Source organism: Danio aesculapii, chromosome 16, assembly GCF_903798145.1.
Source record: "Danio aesculapii chromosome 16, fDanAes4.1, whole genome shotgun sequence".
NCBI classification, from domain to species: Eukaryota; Metazoa; Chordata; class Actinopteri; order Cypriniformes; family Danionidae; genus Danio; species Danio aesculapii.
This window is the reverse complement of record NC_079450.1, coordinates 30,088,433-30,109,619: the sequence shown is the minus strand read 5'-3', so window position 1 is coordinate 30,109,619 and position 21,187 is coordinate 30,088,433. Positions and strand designations below refer to the sequence as shown.

The following is a 21,187-nucleotide window of genomic DNA, read 5'->3' as shown; positions in this document are numbered from 1 at the left end:
GCTACAGGTTTCAAAATTTTTCAGATAATCTGCTTTAGCGTTCAAGAGAAGAAAGAAACTAAAACAGGTTTAGAACAAGTGGAGAATAAATAAATTATATAATTTTTCCCATTATTGGGTGAATTATCTCTTTAATACTGTCACATTTAAGTTATACTTTAATAACTAGTTCCTATATTTTTCTTATAATCATTATTTATTTCACATAACATGACCATACTCTGGTCCACTTCTTTTGGTATCATTCAATACTATCTCCTATGCCAAAATCTTTTCAGCTTCAGCATTAGTGGGAGTGTAAAAACCTGTAAGCCCCGCCTCTTCCACAACAGAAGCCCCGTCTGTGACAGAGAGCCCCTCCTCCTCCTCCAGCACAGTCACTTCTGAAAGCTGAGTGTGGTCTCTTTTGGTGGCAGACGGCTTCGGATTGGTCCGTTCCAGCTTTCGGTGCTTGCGCATCTCTGGAGGAGGGTCTTTCATGGTGAAGACATCTTTGATTCTCTCCATGCAGACGTTAGCAGCTTCTCGTGTCTCCCTTGAGAGCTGTGACAGACTGAGGAAGCCATGAGGAAGGTCATCCACGACACACAGGGTCACCGGCTGACCGATATTTTGCAGCCGTTTGGCAAACATCACAGAGTCGTCTAGCATGGGGTCCAGATGACAGGCCTAAGAAAAGAAGGGTGAGACAGATGGCATACGTGTCTTGGATAAAATAGGAAGCCAAACGTTAGAAATTATTTGTCATACCGAAAAATTAGAACCTACACACATTTTCTTAAAGGCAACCCAGAAATGAAAATTTACTCACAATTTTAATGATCTACGCTCAAAGTCTAAAGTACATAGCTCAGAAGTCTGATAGGGTTGTGCTTATTCTCTTAATGAGTTATGGGTGTGTTTTGAGCATAACATGCAGTAAACCAATCAGAGTCTCATCTCCCATTCCCAGAGTCAGATTCGTCGCGCCATGGTGCATTTGCTATTTACATGGTGAACTTTGTAAGTGGAAAAACTTAATGCTTCACAAGCGAGAAAACAGTTTAGGGGTGGTCCACTATGATATCATATTTGAAACTTTAGTTGAGGTGTAATGTAGCTGTGTGAACAGAAACAACATCTCTGAATGTAATACGCTCAAAGTTTTACATTCTATATAAAGCCTACAGCGAATGAAGTTTGGGGACTACAACAAAACATACATCCGGGCTAGTGAGATCACAAGGGCTTCCGGTTACGAGCATTCACCACGCACATACGCCCTGCGCAGCGAAGGGGTGTGGCCAGAGGCGCAGTAACGTTATAGCAGAGAAAGGCAAAATGCCGTGCAAAGGCTGCTATTTCCACAGAGCTTCTTTCTTCTGTTTCTGTATTTGGGCTTCCAAAGGACACGACACAAAGAGAGAAGTGCATACAATTTAATTTTAATTATGTTCCAGAGAATTATAAAAAATATATAGCTAGCATTTGACAAACGAGAGCTTCCAGAATCTCTCCCAGTTCAGTGCTGGATTCGGTTAAAAACGCCTCCAACCGATGAAGCAGTGGATTGTGAGCCACAACCTGTAAGTATCTTTATTTGTTCAAATTGATCTATTACATGCACGATTTCTAGTGTTAATGGTATGTTGTAGCGAGGACGTAAACAAGGATGCAAACAACAGGAAATGCTGTTTGGCACCATTAACAATTTAGCTACAAATTCATATTTCAGTCAAAACCCTGTAAACAGCCACAACCTTTACCAGCACAGCAGTGTCTCTATCTGCGGCCACTTTCCCTGCGTTCTACATCTCAAATAACAAACTCACTAAAGATATGTGAACCTTTCATATTTCTTACACATGCTTATATTGAATATATGTGAAAAACACTTGTCATATTTTATTTTAGAGAGCAGGCATGAGGTTCAGCTGTGTGCTCTTCATTTTCTGTCTGATTCAGGCAGCTAACGCTGCTAACAGCTTCTCTGTTTACACAGCACAAAAGTGCGTGCTTGTAGGGACGTGACATGGTGCCGATTATGTTAGCTGACCAGCATACATCATTTTCATGTTAGCTGAGTAGTAGTATATAATCAAAGATATGAAAAAATAACGTGATTTTCTACAAGTGAAGCATGAGTACACATTGCTTTGCATCTTATAAACACAACCAAGCCTTAAAAATACACTGTTGACCACCCCTTTAAACAGACCATCTGCAGCGCGAGGATAAAGAACGAGCCTCGTCCATTTGACCTTTACTTTCTCTTTAGTTTACTTTTACTCTTTACTCCTTCACTTTTGTGGATAAGGAAACAGTGTTGTACGCACTCCACTGAAGACGTCTATTAGCCTACATATTTAATTTTGTTTGTTAAGCGCAAATATTAGTTTTAAAACTATTTCTAAATTCTAATTTCCAGCTAACGAATATGAACAATAATAATGAAGTGTGTCAAAAACTAAGTTATATCCAAACACATGTCCTATTCTTATGCCCCATATGATGTATACATCTCCAAAACCGACAGGTGGACAAGTCTAAACTTGTTTTTTTAAAAAAATATAAATATGCATATAATAAATATACTGCTAATAATATTATTCAAATTGTCATGAACAAACTGAAAAGCCCTGCCCCCCAACATGAAGGCGGCATGGAGGCAGTGGTTTTATATTTATGTAGAAAATAAACAATTTTGTAACATTTTAATCCTTAAATTTTTTACATGTGTAAAAGATATTTGCGAATTGCTGTACATCCTTTATGTATTAAGCAATGTGTATGCATTTTGGACTTGCATGGGCACATGACTAAGGCGCTCTGAGCTGGACTTTAGTCCTACTTTCAGTTGGCTAATGGCACAGTCTATTTCAGTTCTTCAAAATAGAAATGCGCCAACAATGTGCCTTAACACACGTCTATTTTAGACCAGCACACCCATGAGTCCACAAAGTGGACCATTGCGAACAACGTGGTGCAAGACGTGAAAATTAGGGTTGCGCTGGTCTGAAAATAGCAAAAAAAAATCACGCCAAACATGTCTTGCGCCTTATTGCACCGGGTGTATGATAGGGTCCTATGGAAGTCAATGGTTTACAGCCTCCTTCTTAAGCCTCATTTGTTCAACAAAAACTTAAAGGTTTGAAACAAGTAAAGGGTAATTAAATGATGAATGAATTTCATTTTTGGGTGAACTGTCCCTTTAAGGTGTCTGAAAAACATTTATTTCAAGCACCTGTCAATTATGAAGATTAGATTTTTTTTTTCTGTGTATGGTTAAGAAAACAATTTAGGCATTTCATTTGTCACAATTAATTTATATCTGTAGATTTAATTTACAATACATATTTTCAAAGGCATTTCTGGCTGTTTGCAGTATTTTATGAATTATGGAGTGATGAAAAAGACTACTCAGTTAAAACTGTTGTGTCGAATATAAAAAAAAAAAACAAAGAAGAATTTTAAACCTGATAACATTCAATGTGCTATATAAGCATGCAAATTAGTGCATATTTAATAAAGCAATGCCTCATTTGCATATTTAAACAACATTCTGAAAACCTGTAAAACATAAATTTTGTAATTTTTTTATGTAATCAATCAACTGTTGAAGTATGATAAGAACTATTAAGTATTCTTTTTTACCACGTTCACATGTAGAGTCTTGCCTTAAGCTAATCAGTTAGTCAACAAATCTCTCATGAAGTCTTTTGTCAGTCTTACCACTATGTGTATAGGAGGCAGTCCCTTTAGCATGTTGTCTGGAGCCAGAAGTGGGGACATGTAGGGGTTTCTGACGATGGGTGAACTCTGTACGTTCATCTCTGCTAACTGCTCGGAGCGCAGAGGCTCAAAGCCCTCTGGAAACTCGCGGGGTCTCTCAGGGTCCTCCTCGCCACCAGGGGGCGGAATGGCCACTGATGAAAGAATTTCTGACACGGAAGGATCCACTTCTTTGCAGAGGTAGAAACTCACATCCTCAGGCTAGGAGAGAGATAAAATATGACCACTGGGTCCATGAACAAAGTGAAATTATGTAGGGCTCAGCATAATTGAGTACACCTTGATTTGACAATTTATATTTTCATCCATTCCATCTCAGTGAATATAGGCAAAGTATTTTGGTTCATTTAAACAAAACAGATTTATTAAACAGTTAAATCTATTAAAATAATATTTTAGAGAACAAACATATTTAGATATTGAAAGATAACATTCAACATACAATAACATTCAAGCAAAATATTGCAAAAAATAAATAATAAAAAAACAACTCTTTTTTTTTTTCCTCTTGATTTTTCCTCTTTTTTAAATTTGTATTTAATATTTTTCTATTTTTCTTTATTTATCGTAAAATATTTTGTTAGATAAGCTCCAGATTTGGCTTTAGTCTTAATCCAATGTATATGCACAAATATAATATTGTATAGCTTCCTATTAAAATATGAATATAAAAGATAGATTTGTATACACCCTGTACTTGTATATGCAGAGCACTGTATGCTTCATTAAGATGCAATATCAGTTCCTTAATGAGTATAAGGCTCACCCTGGTCTTACCTTTTTTTATTAACTGTATATTGTATTTAGTGCATCCAATTAGCATTAATTGTATTTAATGTTATTTTTATCAGCTTATTGCAACCTTGCAAATAAAAGTATTAATTCTTTTAAACAAAATCTGACCTAAAACTCTATACTATGTATAATAGGGCTGCACAATATTACAAAAAAGTGACATTGCAATATTTTCTCTTAGTGCAATATATTGTGATTTGAATACAGTTTCATGAACAGCTATATTTGAAAAGAAAGCATGATTTAGATTGACTGGAATGTTTTTTTTTTGGGAAGCATAGCTGAATAATAATATTAAACACATGAAAAGCATAGTTAAATACAACAGAGCAAATATACTAATTAAATAAACAATTAAATACAATTAATTGTACAAACATTTAACTTATTGTACTCAAAACGGCTTATAATTGCTTGAAATGCTAACAGACTCATAGGCCTTAAAACAATTATGGATAATAAACTTTAACTCTAAGGTTAAAATTGTTGACGTTACAGATGCGATGTGACTATCGCAGATTTGCACATTGCGATATCAATGCTGAAATGATATTTTGCAGCCCTAATGTATAAACAAAAACAGATTTTCAAGCATTAAAATATAAAAGTAGATTTTTAGTGTATTAATCTTTACTGTATTGCTATAGTTTATCGACAACACCCAGTAAAATGTTCTTCAGTGCAAGAATATTTTATATAACAATTAAAATCTTGGCGTCACGGTGGCACAGTGGGTAGCACGATCACCTCACAGCAAGAAGGTCACTGGTTAGAGTCTCGGCTGGGTCAGTTGGCATTTCTGTGTGGAGTTTGCATGTTCTCCCCATGTTGGCGTGGGTTTCCCTCACAGTCCAAATACATGCGCTATAGGTGAACTGGGTAAGCTAAATTGTCCATAGTGTATGTTTGTGAATGTATGTGTATGGATGTTTCTCAGTAATGGGTTGTAGCTGGAAGGGCATCCGCTGCGTTAAACATATGCTGGATAAGTTGGCGGTTCTTTCCGCTGTGGTGACCCCAGGTTAATAAAGTGACGAAAAGAAAAGAAATGAATGAATGAATTAAAATCTTGCTAGGCATATTTAGAACATGAGTTATTTGATGATATATGAGACTATGAGACTAATATTTTAAATACCCTTTTAATTGTCATTTTAACTTTGCCCTTAGAAAATGAAATGTAGAATGATCACTTAATCTTTAGAATAAGATCTGAATAAGTATGTTGTTTAACTTTAACTCATATATATATATATATATATATATGAACGATATCGTGTATGACAATGGTATATTATTACATCCATATTTTAACATTTCGTTTTCACAGAAAAGTTTATTTTAAACAATAAAGTTTACAGTTTAGTTGTTTGCAATATTTTTTCCATGTATATAAATCATAAAATAATATTGCGTGTGTATACTGTATATAAATGTGTATACTTAAATATTTATGAATTCAACATGAGACCGAAATATATAAATATATGTAAATAGTATTAGATGGGGCAGTGCATATTTGTAAGGAACATGAGGAAAGCAGATGGCAAATGAGTTCAAGAGAGGTTAAAATGACTCATTTGAACCAGGCAGCAGAAATTAGCGTTTCAAATTCTGGCTGCAATTATTCATCCATCTGACGTCACCTTATCATGGGATGCTCTGCAGGATTTTAACACATACTTGAAATAAACGGCATGCAAAATCTGAGCGCCATCACAGCAGAATACTCCTCAGATGCACAACTGCACTTAACTCACCGAGCACTACCCTTTCTTCCTTCGCCAAGCGTGACAGAAAGGAATACATTGAAATAATTGCACGGAATCCAAAAAAAGCAAATGTGTTTCATTTGCACACTCTGTACCCACCAAAATAACCTGATCAACAATTTGCTGCAAGCTATTAAAACTAGGCAGCGTTAAGAGGCCAGTTAATTCTCTGCATTAGACAGCGTGTGTTTCTGCCACGGCTCTGACTCTGATGCTAATTATGGCATAACAAACTCCTGTTTTTCAGCCACCGATGGCAATTTTTGATACTCAGTACCCACATCTGTGCTGCACTTCAGCAAACATACTGGATAAACAACACAAACGTACTAACAATGAGGCTGTCTGTTATTTAAACGTTACGTTTGATTATTATTCAAGCGACCATGTTTAACTGTTGATGGCTCGGTCATTCTCACTTTAGATGGCAAATTAATCAGCGCAAACATGGCATGTGTTTCACACACTCATAAAGCTCTGAAAAAAAGCTTGATGGATGCTGCGTAGCTCAGATTGGCATCCTTGTAGAATGCAAATCAGCCTGATGATTAATATGACTGGCTGTTGCAATCTGTAAAAGAGAGACCTTCGACACTGTGGGAGTTTAGGGAGATGCTGAAAGCAGGAATTTGATTAAACCTGTTTAAAGTGCAGGATGAGGAGCTGTACCTTGCTCTCAGGTGTCATGGTGATGTCAGGGATGGAGTTGTTTGGCAGTGCTGGTGCTAAGGTGGTTGGCATTTTTCTGATGGTTGCTGGCAGCGCTGTTAGTGTGGGTGCCCAGGTCCTGGCATGTCTGGCTCCTCAGAGTCCCCTTCTCCAAGGAATATTCAGACCCTTCGGGGGGCACCGGAGGATCTATGTGAGGAGAGGTCAGAGACGCTTCTGAAACACTCTTTCTCACTGCATCTGAAAACCGAGACATTAGAGAAATAATAGTCAGGATCAAGTCATTTCAAGGTCACTGTGGTCATGGAAATGATTCATATTAGGCCTGCACGATACTGGAAAAAAGAGTGCAATATTTAATATTTGGTGTTATATACTGTCATATACCAAAGCAATTTTATGGCAATTTGTAACTTTTTGATTTAATGGCTAATTTGTATTAATTAGTATGATCTCATTTATATATTTTAGTATGATTTGCTCATCTCCATTTAGGGGTAGGGTTAGGGGTGGGGTTTAGGGGCGGGGTTTAGGGGCATACCTCTTTTAAAAATAAATGTGTGTTTTCATACAAATTAAATTGTATGAATTTGGACGAATTAAGGCTGATTTATACTTCTGTGTCAAGTGTACACGTATGCTCCAGCGCAGCCTACGTGTGGATGCATAGCCCTCGCAGACACTGATGTGCACCTCTCAAAATATGTAACTACACGTCGCAACGAAGCCTAGTGCAAGCACTGTGATTGGTCGGCTTGGTAACGCTGACGAGTGTTGGCGGGACTGAGAGACGCGCATCTTAAGCTAAATATTATTGCCTGTGTTGCCAGATTGGGTGGTTTCCCTCCCAATTGGGCGGTTTTGAATTTGATGTGTGGGTCTGGAGGGTCTATGTGAAGAGAGGTCAGAGACGCTTCTGAAACACTCACTCTCACTGCATCTAAAACAGAGACATTGGAGAGATTATAGTCAGGATCAAGTCATTTCAAGGTCACTGTAGTCATGGAAATGATTCATAGTAGTAATTGCCAGATTGGTGGTTTCCTGCCCAATTGGGCGGTTTTGAATTTGATTGTGCGGGTCTGGAGGGTCTATGCGAGGAGAGGTCAGAGACGCCTTTGAAAACCGAGACATTGGAGAGATAACAGTCAAGGATCAAGTCAATTGGGCGGTTTGAATTTGTGCGGGTAATAATGGCAATTGGCGGGTTGACAAAATTTGGGTGGTTTTGAAAAGTAAATTTTTTTAATGCAACTTATTTACCAAAACATAACTGTGTGGTCCTACTCCATTCAGTTAGTAGTGACCAGTGCAAAGCGCAAACCTTGTGGGGCCCATCGCAAGAGCAGGTGAAGCAAAATTGTATTGAAATCGGACTCCCTGGGCAAATCTGACTCCCCTACGTGTATGCACATCAAGCAGCGGCTGCAATTAAACTCACACAGCGGTTTATCATAACTATCTATTGATAGATTTTTTCCGCAATTGACACCAAGAACAATAATAGAAGTGTTGTCTGATTGACAAGCACCACCTAATTAAGTTCAAAGGAATTTAAATGCCAAATGAGACTATTTTGTACACCATTTTGAAAGTAAAACATACTCTAATAGGTAGTGTAATCTACACAAAAATAAGTGCAGTGTGTGGTGAGAGTGGGGCATCGATGTGATCCAGTTATATTGTGGTTTTGTGACTGCTGGTGTTGGTTGTTGTATTGTTTTAAAAATATATAACAGTTAAAGTAACTATGTTAATTTCAATTTAAATAAATTACAATCAAATAAAATATTAATCAAATATTTTGGGTGTTTTTTTTGTGCATTTGGGCGGGTTTGTGAACAAAGTCAGATGTATCTGGTAACACTGATTATTGCGCGAACCCGTTGGAGCTATAGTGTTTTACAAGTGTCAAGTCCCGTGAAGGAGGTCCAGATGGAAAGTGTTGTTTTAATGTTTACCTTATGATTAAAGTTGTTGCACAAAATGAGCGAGTTTGAGCAACTTTTACATTAAGGTAGCATTCAGAAAAAACAAGACCAGGGAAGAAACTCGACAAAGGAACATAAAAACCTACTGCCAGCTAGCATTTTTTAAGTGTTATTGCAGAGCAAAACAAACAGCGCAGAAGTATAAGTGCACGAGAATGGATCACGCCAATCACTTGAGCAGAAGTATAAACCAGGCTTTAGCCACTTTTCTGACAATATGTAAATTAAATATTATATTTCCACAAAAACTCAGGCTGTATTACTCCATTATGAACAGTTTGGAAATCAATACTTCTAGAGTAAGTGGGATGATTCTGTCAGGGAGTTTATCTACACCAGTAATGCACAAACTAGGGCACGAGGGCTAAAATTTGGCACATGTACCTTTTGATTTGGCCCGCCATCCATCTGAGAAGAAAGCAAGAATGATGGAGAGGTTACGATGATTTATTGTTAAAAGCCTAACTGAAATAACAAGTTTCAATAAAATTATGTAAAATAATCAGATTTTGTATAATGTACACACTGGATGATGGATGATGAACGAAGTTGATAAAGAATGATGTTTAATGTATTCAGGATTGGAACTCTGTGTTTATATATGTGATTGTTTATGTTTTTATTGCATTAAGTTATAATTTTTAAAAGTTATACTGCATTAGTTAATATGGTTTAAAGCTGGGGTCAGGAACCTTTATTCAACAAAGAGCCATTTCTGATTTTTTTTTAGCAAATGCATTTTTAAAGAGCCATTTGGATGCATGTATATCTCAAAATGCATCTTTAAAAATGCATTTGCTACTGTAATACTACTATAATATACAGGTTTAAACCAAATCTTAATTTATGTCGATGCACAACTCAAAAATAAACAAACATGAAGCATCATATGTTGAGCAAGTCCATGAATGAAGACCGTCCTTTTATTGTTAACAGATTTCTTATTAATTTTGCTGTAAAAGATTACAATAAAGAGGGAATTGTAATTGTATTTTGGATAGAAAGTGACAGTTATAATTTTTTATATGGTAAAATATTATTGAAGGGAGACAGCTGGAGAGCCACTTATTTTTGGTCAAAAAGCTACATGTGGCTCAAGAGCATATGTTCCCTACCACTGGTTTAAAGTAATGTTTTCTATTTATTTTGAAATATTATTGAATAAATTAGGAAATTACCCATGGCAACTTTAATTTATATAGCTTGGTATATTTCTTTGTCCAACGACTCTAAATGATATTTGGTTTTGGCCCTTCATATGAAAACGTTTGTGTACCCCTAATCTACACATAAGAAAACCTATGTATGTTTCAGATTTAACCATTTAAAATTTTACCTAATTTATTTTGGGAAGTATAAATCTAAACACGTATTACCAAAGTTAAACATGCCACTAAAGTTAAAACACATAGTGCATCTGCTATATATGTTATATAATGCTGACTGTGCACCAGTGGCGCTAACCCATGTGGTGAAATGTGTTTTGATTTTGATACATCACAGAGTCTTATTTTGTAGTCGCATATATTGATTGATGTTGCTCCAATGATATTGGTTCATTAGGTAATGTCTACATAAAATAATAAGAGGCCAAATTGTCATGGTGGAAAAACAAAACTAAGGTAATCCTGAACTCCCAAAGCAATCAGGAAGAGAGAAAATTGTGCATAAAATCGAATAAAAAGCAGGGATGCTTACAGTACAGAAACATTTCTTAATGCAAATATGCAGAACGGCGAAATGAGAAAGTAACGAAAGATGTAAAAGGAGTACAAATGGGCAGAGGGCAGGAATTTTAAGTATAAGGGTGGGGGTTTACAAAGACCCTCATACAGACATTGGCGGAGGCTGTTGGCGAGGAAACAGTTGCCAGGGAGAGGTAAGGCATGTGACTGGCTGATGTGAAGTGTGTGTGTGTTTATGTGTGTGGGGCATTAAACAGATATCCAGGAAAATATTTGGCCTCTCAAACCCTCATACAAACAAACAAAAAACAGCAGTCAAAGCACAGCTGTGTAGCCCATAGCCACAATCATGTAAAAAAAACTATTCTCTGTTATGCTGGTATAGTGAATAACGAATCCTTCGCCATTATGAGGCAATTAGACTGCTTTGTGTTGTGTGTCACACCACTCTAATGATGCCTTTCAGCCACACTGCATTGACATCCTGTACAGCCCTACTCTTTCACTCACTGTGTGAGCTAATGAACTCAAACGATAAGGGATCTGGGGTTGATAGCAGTCCATTTAAATCAACAGACATGCATTTGCTTTGTTTGAGATGGTTATTGTCAGCTTTTCATTTCAGCTGCGTGACTACGCAAATCAAAACCACAATAAAAACTGAACTGGAAAAGAATACAAATACAGAGACAGACAGAAGTGTGCATTTGAGACATAATAGGATGTACATAATGGTACCATATTACTTATTGGTCTTCCGCAGTATGCATGTGTAAATATATTGAACGTTGTTTCAATGGGACAGTTCATGTGATAAAAAAACAAAGTTATGTAGTTTGTTCACCTTCCATTCCCGTTTCAGTTTCTTTCTTTTGTCAAACACATATAAAGATTTTGAAGACAATTCTGCCACCGGTTACCAATATCCTTTTATATACCTTTGGCAAAGAATTTATTTTCTGCAGATCCCAGACACCATCTCAGATCTTTTGGAGCATCAAAACATTTTCTTTCATTTCTCTTTAACTATGAGTGTTTACAGTATTGCAATTCTGTTTGGCATTTAAATCTGTCTGTTAAAATGAAGACCAGGTTGATGAACAAGATTAAAATCTGCTCAAAGAATGTAGGGCAGGCTCTTGAAAATCTTGATGTGATCTTTCATATCACAAAAACCTCACAAGGCTGGCTAAAAAAAATTGTTTCTAACCGCAGCCATGTGAATCATGACTTTGTCCAATGATTTAAAAGTCATGACAATTCATTTGTGCATCAGGCTGTCCTAAATCAAAATAAGGTCAGTGTAAAATAAAAACGTCTGTCTTGTCTGTTTGTAAGGAGTGTGTAGCATACTATAATGCTTGAAAAATTTCAGATCCAAGCATGACAATAAAGTTATAGCAACAAACACAAAAAAAATTTGGACCATCCATGTAACCACTGCACCTGCAGGATTTCTCTGTGTTTGGAATGTAATTTCATCACTAATTTCCTTGCTAGGACGTCATTTATATCAATACAGCCTTATGCTGTGCACACATCTAAATAAAATAAAATAAAATATTGAAGGATGAGCTTCTGCCAGTGCATAATCCAAACTGTCATGCTTATATTATGTATTATACAATTCTATTATATGGCATGCTTATAATAAGTACTTCAAACTAAATTATAAACCTATGGATGCTTTTTCTTTATTGTACGCTTACCTGTAAATGTTACAAATTCTGCCAAGTACTTCCATTTCAAACAAGTTTTATGCTACAAATATTTGCTTCTTTCTGGGAGCTAAGGCCACTGAATGTGCAGCACCCTTGTTTTCCTTCAGAATAAGACAATAAATAAATAAAATTTCACTCTTCAAATCCTTGCCCCTTTCTGCTCTTCTCTGGTGAAATGATCTGCCAACCTCCACCTCAACTGCTGAAACTATCACATATTTGAAAAAGCCCTCCCCCACACACGATCAAATGCTTTGTTCCTCTTTTGTAAGTCGATTTGGATAAAAGCATCTGCTAAAGGTATAAATGTAAATGTAATTAATTTGACACAAGAGACTCTACGTTCATCTTCCCAGACTTCAATGAATGAGTCCCAGTGTGCACATGTGCATCAAATAGATGAAGCAGATAAGAATAGGAGCGCAACAACTAACCAAAAGATTTAGCTTAAATATTCTGCATCCAAAATAGTTTGTACTTCAATTATAACAGCACCATAAAGAGCTGTTGTGTATTGCTATTGTCTGCAGTAATAATGACAGGTTAAGTTTACCTACAAATGAAAATAGCGTCAATTTACACATCCTCCAATTTAAACAAAATAATGTTTTCAATACATTTAATAATTTATTCTGTATCAATCAGAATGTTAATATAGTTGCCCCAAATTGTGTCTTAGCATTTTATTTTACAGCTTGAAATCACTCAGTAGATATGTTTCCACACTAAATTTTATGCACTAAAGTAAACTACCATTCCCAACTCCTGTTCCCTTAATTTCCTGGGAAACTAGCACAATATATAAATAATAAAGTCAGGAAACCACTTAAGTTCCACATCAATTCCTGATCAATAGCGTACTTTATTTTTATTCACCTAATAAAAAATTATTTAAAAAAAAGCTTATAGATCTTAAAATTGCAACACTTCACAATTCGATTGTATTAGTTAATATATTTACTAACAGGAACAAACATTGAACAATACAATTATTACTGTATTTATTCATGTTAGTTAACAACCATATGCAGCCCAGTAGTAAAAGTGAAGGGGACACTATACTGTCAGTGAGCGCAGTCTTTCAGATGAGACGTTAAACCGAGGTTCTGACTCTATGTGGTCATTAAAAATCCCTTAGCACTTCTCGTAAAGAGTAGGGGTGTAACACCAGTGTCCTGGCCAAAGTCCCTCAATTGGCCTTTACGATCATGGCCTCCTAATCATCCCCATCCACCGAATTGGCTCTATCACTATCTCTCCACTCCACCAGCTGGTGTGGGGTGAGTGCACTGGCGTTGTTGCCCTGTGGCTGCCGTCGGATCATCTAAGTGGATGCTGCACACTGGTGGTGGTGTGGAGAAACCCCCCTCATGATTGTCAAGTGCTTTGGCCATACACGATAAATGCGCTATATAAATACACATTTCATCACATAACATTAGTGAATGAAAATAGAATTGTTTATTGTTAGTTTGTGTAAACTCATGGTGCATTAACTAATGTTAACAAACATGAATTTAGGTTTTAATGTAGCATCAGTAAATGTTGAGTTATGTTAAAGGACACCTATGATGAAAATCAACTTTTTGAAGCCGTTTCAACAAAACTGTCTGTAGGTGTAGTGTGTCCACTGTCATATTGGAGTAAAACAAACCCAACCCAATGTCTCTTGTTTTTAAATTTCCTGGCGTTAAAATAGGACCCAAATCCCAGTGATTTTGAGGCCCACCACAACGTGATGTAGGAGTGTGGTTCCCCCACCCAGCGAAGTGATTGACAGGCGCCATGTTTCTATAACAACATATAACATATAATAATACATGTATAAACATGACCACAGAACTTTTTTTTGCAAATAAACTGGCATTAAAACATGTCACAACTCTCTGTGATTTTTATACGTTTTATAAGTTTGTAATGTTTTTAAAACAGAGCATGTTTGAAATAGAGAGTAAAGTTACTATTTAATTCTTAACTGCAATAATCACCATGGCTGTATGGTGTTAGTAAACACTAGTGTGTGTGTGTGTGTGTGTGTGTGTGCGTGCGTGCGTGCGTGCATGCGTGCGTGCGTGCGTGCGTATGTGTACTGCAAACAGCATTTGTATGAAACTCATTTCAGGAAGGCTTGAATAAACTCCACAACAAATATATCAAATAAACGTACTTGGTATTTTTGACGAATGAGCAGTATTTTATCCATGTCTGTCTCTATCACTGACTGCTGTTCATCTGGAATAACGCATGAGAAGCAGACACGCACGTGGAAACGGTGGGTGGAGAGAAGCAGCTTATTTGCATTTAGAGCCACAGGCTACAAAAACAGTTATGATGTATTCAGACACCAAAATGGGCAGATTCTGGACGCTATAATAAATAATCTGATGGGTATTTTGAGCTGAAACTTTACAGACACATTCTAGAGACACCAAAAGCTTATCTTACAATGTAAATGGGGTAAAATAGGTGCCCTTTAAACAAATGATGTACAAGTATTGTTCATTATTAGTTCATGTTAATAAATACATTAACTAACATTAACTAATGAAAACTTAAAGTGTGTAAAGTGTGACTGTTAAAACTGTAAAACAGAAGAAAGTTTATTGGCCTTATAGGAGTTAATAAAAAGAAATTTAATCAATCTTACATAATTTTATTAGTCAATGCATAAAGTAGCCTATTCAAAAAGCATGCTTAATTGAGCTGTTATCTTTTAATATGATTTATTTATTCATGAAAAATGCGCCATTTTTGCTGTATTATGCTGAAAGCGAAAATACCCACTTACAAACCCTTCCCTCACCAGAAAAGAGGTAGAAAGCAGTCGCAAGTGGACAAAAGAGACACTTTTAAACACCATGTGTGAACAGTAATGCGTCTCCTTTGTCCACTTATATTATATTAATACCAGGTGCAAACAGGGCCTAACTTGCACCTCAGAGTGGCATATGACACAAGCAACAACAAATTCTCTCATAAGATCCTGGGTTTGGAAGCGGTGCCTGATTTTCAGGAAAATGACAGAAATAACTATACAAGATTATATTGATGATGGAATTTAGATGTTTGTTGAATTTTCAAACAGCATTTGAGTTGGTGGTGTGATGAGATGAAACACTAGCTAGCATAGTTATCCATATTTTTTTTTAACAAAATGCACAGAATTTATTTGATAAATGTTTTTTCTATTTATTTATGCTCATATTTTAAATTGAACTTAACCAACACAATTCTAAGGAGCTTTTTTTAGAATTCGAATGGAAGTTTCTATTTAATATTTGTTTAATGCAATATTCTAAATGAAAAAAATTGCATGAAAATAAGAGTATGGAAATACAGCTACTGACGACTAAAGAAAACAATGATGGAAGTAACCGAATGAAGTAGTGGTTAAACAACCGTAGATGAAATACTGTGAGTAAGACCACTGAGGAGAAAGGTTACAGAGTTAGAAATGTATAATACAAAAGTGACTGTTGCCGAGAGAACAGGTACCATGGGCAATTCCCCAGTCTGCATATATTAGCCTTCCAGGTATGATTCAGCAGCCTGCATAGATGATGGATACAGATTGAAACGAGGCCTCCATTCAGATGCATTCAGTCAGTGCGCGCTCAGAAAGAGCACTTTCCGCAAAACCATCTGTGGGTCACGCACCACAAGCTGGAGAGCTACCACATATAGCTCAGAACAAATGGCTATTATCAGCATGGAGCCAATTATATCAAGCAAAGCAGAGCACTACGAGGGATCCATGTGTGTTAATTTAAACCCAATTAAAACAGATCAAATGATTAGCCAGCTGCACTATTACAACGGCATCATCGTCAGGGGGTGTAGGGATTATAATCATAAAATAAATTGACATATTGATAAATGTTGTTTTAGACACAGCGAGCGTAATGATTTACTCAAATGCATGTACCTGCACTGCCTCTGTCCAGCAGAGAGTGGATCCAGTTGGAGGCCCCCTGTTTAAAGTCTCGGAGCAGCAGAGAAGCGTCTCTCTTCACCATGCTCAAAGTGCTCACCTTCTCCACCTGCTTCTCCACTTGTGGATCCGTGCCTACACACAGCAGATAAGGACAAAGCAAATAACATACAGGAGGGGGTCAATCAAATTGAAATTGGAAATAGAGTGATCAATCAATCAAAACAAATACTTAAAAGTACAACAAAAAATAAATAAATAAAATAAAAATTATTTCTCGATTCATTTTATTTATACTCAAATAAAAACAAAATTAACCAAAATTAATACACACAATGCACAAAAAATATATAAAAAAAATAATAATAAAATAAAAAATAAAATAAATAAAAAAAAAAAATTATTAAAAAAAAAAGAAAAAAAAAAAAATTACAAATTTAAAATCTTTAAAAAAATGTATCAAAATTAAATCAAGTAAAAGAAATACTGTATTATGTAAAATTAATAAGATTTTTGTTTTACAATTTTGCTTAATTTCTTAGTCTCCAACAAATTAAGCAAATATAAGACATATGACACAGGCATATGAACTTGTCTGCACAAATACAAACTTCAAATGCTAATTCTTGCATCGGCAGGTGAAACTAGTGCTAGAGTTTCGACAGCTATTAAATCATTTTTTATTATTATTACTACATTTAAAATGATTATCAGGTTGGTATGCATCAATTCCATTAACAGCTTGAGCATTGCTGCCATTAAAGCAAAAATAACAACAGCACTTAAGCTGCAAGAACTTCACAAGTTTATGTAAATCCTGTAATTCCAGTATGATTCTTGTGAAACCAAATGAAGAGAAAGTCTGTTATTCAGTGGTGAACAGTATTTTTACTTCATTGCTGTATTTACAATAATTCTTTACCTTCTTAGTGAGTCTCCAGACACCAATCAACTGATTCAAATGATCCGCTCAGAGTGAGTCTCCAGATAATGATTAACTGAGTCAAGCGATTTGTTCAAATTAAGTTTCCAGTTAATTATTAATTGATTCAAATTATCCGTTCAGAGTGATCCGGGGTCACATTAGAATTTGAGCATGCGAAATTCTGTCTTATGTCGCTGTGAAAAGGGGTGTAGATGATTAGACATTTTTAAAAGCGAGTGATTAGTCCATGTTTTAAATCATGTTTTGGTCTTCGATTGGTCTCACGCAGTCACATTATGCGATTTTGCAGGTCAGAGTTCATCAAAGCTTGAACTTGAGCAAACTGTGAAACTTGTCGCATGTGCTTGCGTTTCCGGTCTGATGCATTTGTGGGCGTATGATTGGAAGTCTATGGGACGAAAAAGTTCAGTGTGACTGCGGCTTGAGTCTCTGCCAACTGCCAATTAACTCACTAAATGGATCCATTCTGAGAGAGTATCAACCTGCTGATGACTTGGTCCAAATTATCTGGTCAGAGTGAAACACCAGTTAATGATTAACTGATTTAAACAATCCGGTATAGTAGTGGTTTTCAGTGAAAAACAAGTTTTGGAAAAAACATTAAAAATAATTCTTACTTGCAGAGGAACACATTAGCTATCTGTAGAATCTCAAATCTTCCAAAGCTTTTGGACAATTTATAGAAATTCGTAAATATGTCAGACTAAGCTGTGAAGATATGAAGAGTTCAGATGCAAAATCCTCTAAATCCATCAGACCTCTTATTTTGTAAATGAGCATTTTCTAATCAGGCTCTTCTGATTAGGTTTAGAAGTTTCATTTTATAGTTAATTATAAGGTTATTAGCTAGTAAATAAAATCAATAGTATCTGGATGCAGCCTTTATGATGCAAGCTGAGATTGCATCACTCAGCGATGCAATGTCAGACACAATGCACTCAAATGGAGCTAGTGACGTCACGGTGAGGAGTAGGGGTTAGGTGAGCCCATTAAAAAGCATTGGATGCAGCCCAGATTGCACTGCATCAGGTCTGCATCCAGACCCCTCTCAATAAAATTGCTTTTTTTTTTTTCAAAAATTGTGCAAAATTCTTTGTTTTTTAACAAGGTAAATGTTCTTTTGCGTCAAAACCAGCTACATCCACTTGTGCTTTTTTTTGCAAAAATCTTTAAATCCACCTATTGAGACGAGACGGTGTAATTAGTTGAATAATCACTAAGGATGCAGAAATTATTTTACCAATCATAAACTACCTAAAATTAAAAATACATAAAACTGTCAAGTAAGTGGCGGCTCATTCTGCTGTGGTAACCTCTAATAAACCATGGACAAAGCAGAAGGAAAATTAATTAATGCAATCTGTCAAGCAAGTTCATTAATCAATAACATTAAAATTAACAGTAATTAAATCTTAACAATGTGTTGTCATTTCTGATATTTGGGATTTAGATTTAATGCAAGTAGAATAATGTAAACATTGTAAACTAAGCTTGTTATATTCAAATAATATAGTGTAAAAACATTGTGAAACATCACTAACTGTGCATTGTCCATTAATATAAAAAGCTTATCAGACGTATACGTAGATATGAAGTATTACAAATAATGTATAGTTTTATACATTTTATATATCTTTAAAAAAATAGTCTACATTAACAAATAAAACACAAGGCCTACTGGGCAAAAAGGGAATGTCTCATGTCATTCATTCATTCTCACCATACTCAAGGTCTTTGTTTCTTTTTTTGTCTCTTGTTTATCCTTATAGCCTCCATGTGGAATAAAAGAACGGCACCTTAACTTCATCTTTCGTGAACGGAGTTGCCGTTTAATGTAGCTATAGTAAATCGGACTCATTCAAAGTAGCAACGCTGTGTAAAAAATACCTTATGAATGCATGTTACACTTCCAACTGGACAATGCATTTTCTTTTCCTTATAATGCACAGCGTTTTGAGGTAAGGGATGTTTTGATTTGCCATTCACTGACAGTCAGAAAGGCTCATCCAATTCATCAAACTCCATCTTTTAAAATCTAAATCGAAAGCGGAATAAAACACTCTCCTCCTGAAAGCCGCCTCATCAGCACGCCGCCACATAGAAAACATATGCTTGATTCGCGCCTTCTGATTGGTTCTCGGGATATAGCGACTTTTGTTGTCAAAGGTAAGTGGCGTTTAGAGGCTTTTGCCAAATAAACTTATTTCTGAATGGGCTGACGCTTGGATTTGAATGATTTAAAGCTAAAATATTTGTTGATCGTATACTATGTGCCTAAAACATTCACTCAATGTCATTATGTCATTTTGGCGGAAGTGACGTTTAGCGGCTTTTGCATCTGAACTTTTCATATACACCCTTCCCCACATATTTTGGGCAGGAGGACATTAAAAAACATCAAGAACCTTTGTACTTTTACAAATAAAAAATGTCAAACTAATAAAGTATGCATCCATATTTCTACTCAACTTGATTTATGTACTTTGTCCAGCAATACTGTTAGTATAATCAGTTTAAAAAAATAACAAAATAAAATGCAAAATTTAAGCATTTTAAATGAATTGCTGCTCTGTTCTCTGAGAAAAACATCAGAACAGAAGAAAGATAGATTTAAAATATCCAAAAGCACAAAACATAAAGTCAACTTTGCTAGAGTTCACCTCCAGAGCAAAGAAAATACAAGCTGTGGGCCACCGGTTTGACTTTACCATCGCTATGATTGAAAACACTACTAATCGTATCATTTATAACAAAACACAAACCTATTAATCTATTTCTGACGTGTGTGGCTTCACTTAACTTTACTTGTTGAATTCATTCATCATCATTAAAGTGTCTACACTCTTGAAATTGGGAATATGTTACATTTTTACCAGCGATAAATTACGCATCGGACCTGCCCGTTCCAGCTCGCTAATAACCCGAGTCGCAACACAGCACTATTTGTCATAAAATCCTACTCCACTCCCAGACCGACCTGCATAAGCACTGAGGCAGCGTGAGAGCACACTAAGGGGCAACAGAGGGTCCATGAGGCTGAGCAGACGGGATGGCGAGGCATAAACGGTGAGCAGGGTGGCAGGATATGCGGCGACGATGCCATCCGGCATGCGCACACCATGAGCTGCGGCCCGCATTGACACGGTCACACACAGGTTTCCTCCAGCACTGTCGCCGGCCAAACACACACGCTCACCCGTCCAACCTGAGGAGGAAATGGGTCAATGAAGGAGATTTAGAAAGGAATTGAGCAGGAATTTAATTGAGCAATAGGTCAAATACAAGCTTATTTAGAGCATTAAGAAGATAAATTCACTCTATAATTCTCAACCTCAAATCGGGTCACATTTTTATCTCTGATCTGATGTGGTTTTCGCACCAAAAATGCCCAAAGAGAGTTATTAGCCGTGCGTGATCCCGAGACAGATAGCAGAGGTGAGAGAACACTGAATGATGAATATGTTTACACCGCTGTAGTCAGACTGAGTGTGAGCTGAGTTTCAATAGGCTTTTTTTGTTCCCTGTGGGATGTCGACACGAGCACATCACAACAGTATGACAGACTGTCAAGTCTGCCGATTTCACTTGTCTTGTACCTTAATCAGTTTTCTTAAGGTCTACTCGAGTGCCAGAATGAAACAAATATAGAAAAAACATATATGAAATTAATAATTTAAAAGGCAGTCTGGGTGATTTATGATGCAATTATTGTAAATACTGTATTAAGTGTTTTATTAAAGTGGTTATAAAAGAGAATGAAATAAAATATCTCTCCACAAAATGTATTCTGACAGCCTGGAGGAAAGACATTTTATTCAGTGTGGCTTTGGAGTGCAGGTTTTGCACTAATAAAAGCTACAGTAAATGTCCTCATAAAAGCCAAATGTTGTTTGATTGGTTGCTAAT

At 36.2% G+C, this 21,187-nt stretch overlaps 1 protein-coding gene across 1 annotated transcript in view; it reads right to left on the bottom strand.

Moving 5' to 3' along the window:
- Positions 1–18: 18 nt before the first annotated feature.
- Positions 19–21,187, bottom strand: part of lipeb (lipase, hormone-sensitive b) — a 57,003-nt gene continuing 35,834 nt past the window's right edge. Inside the window, 6 exon segments of the mRNA XM_056475857.1 lie at positions 19–669; positions 3,712–3,972; positions 7,008–7,050; positions 7,052–7,247; positions 16,330–16,470; positions 20,259–20,486. Of these exon segments, the coding sequence (XP_056331832.1) occupies positions 259–669; positions 3,712–3,972; positions 7,008–7,050; positions 7,052–7,247; positions 16,330–16,470; positions 20,259–20,486 (1,280 nt within the window). The 3' untranslated portion in view covers positions 19–258.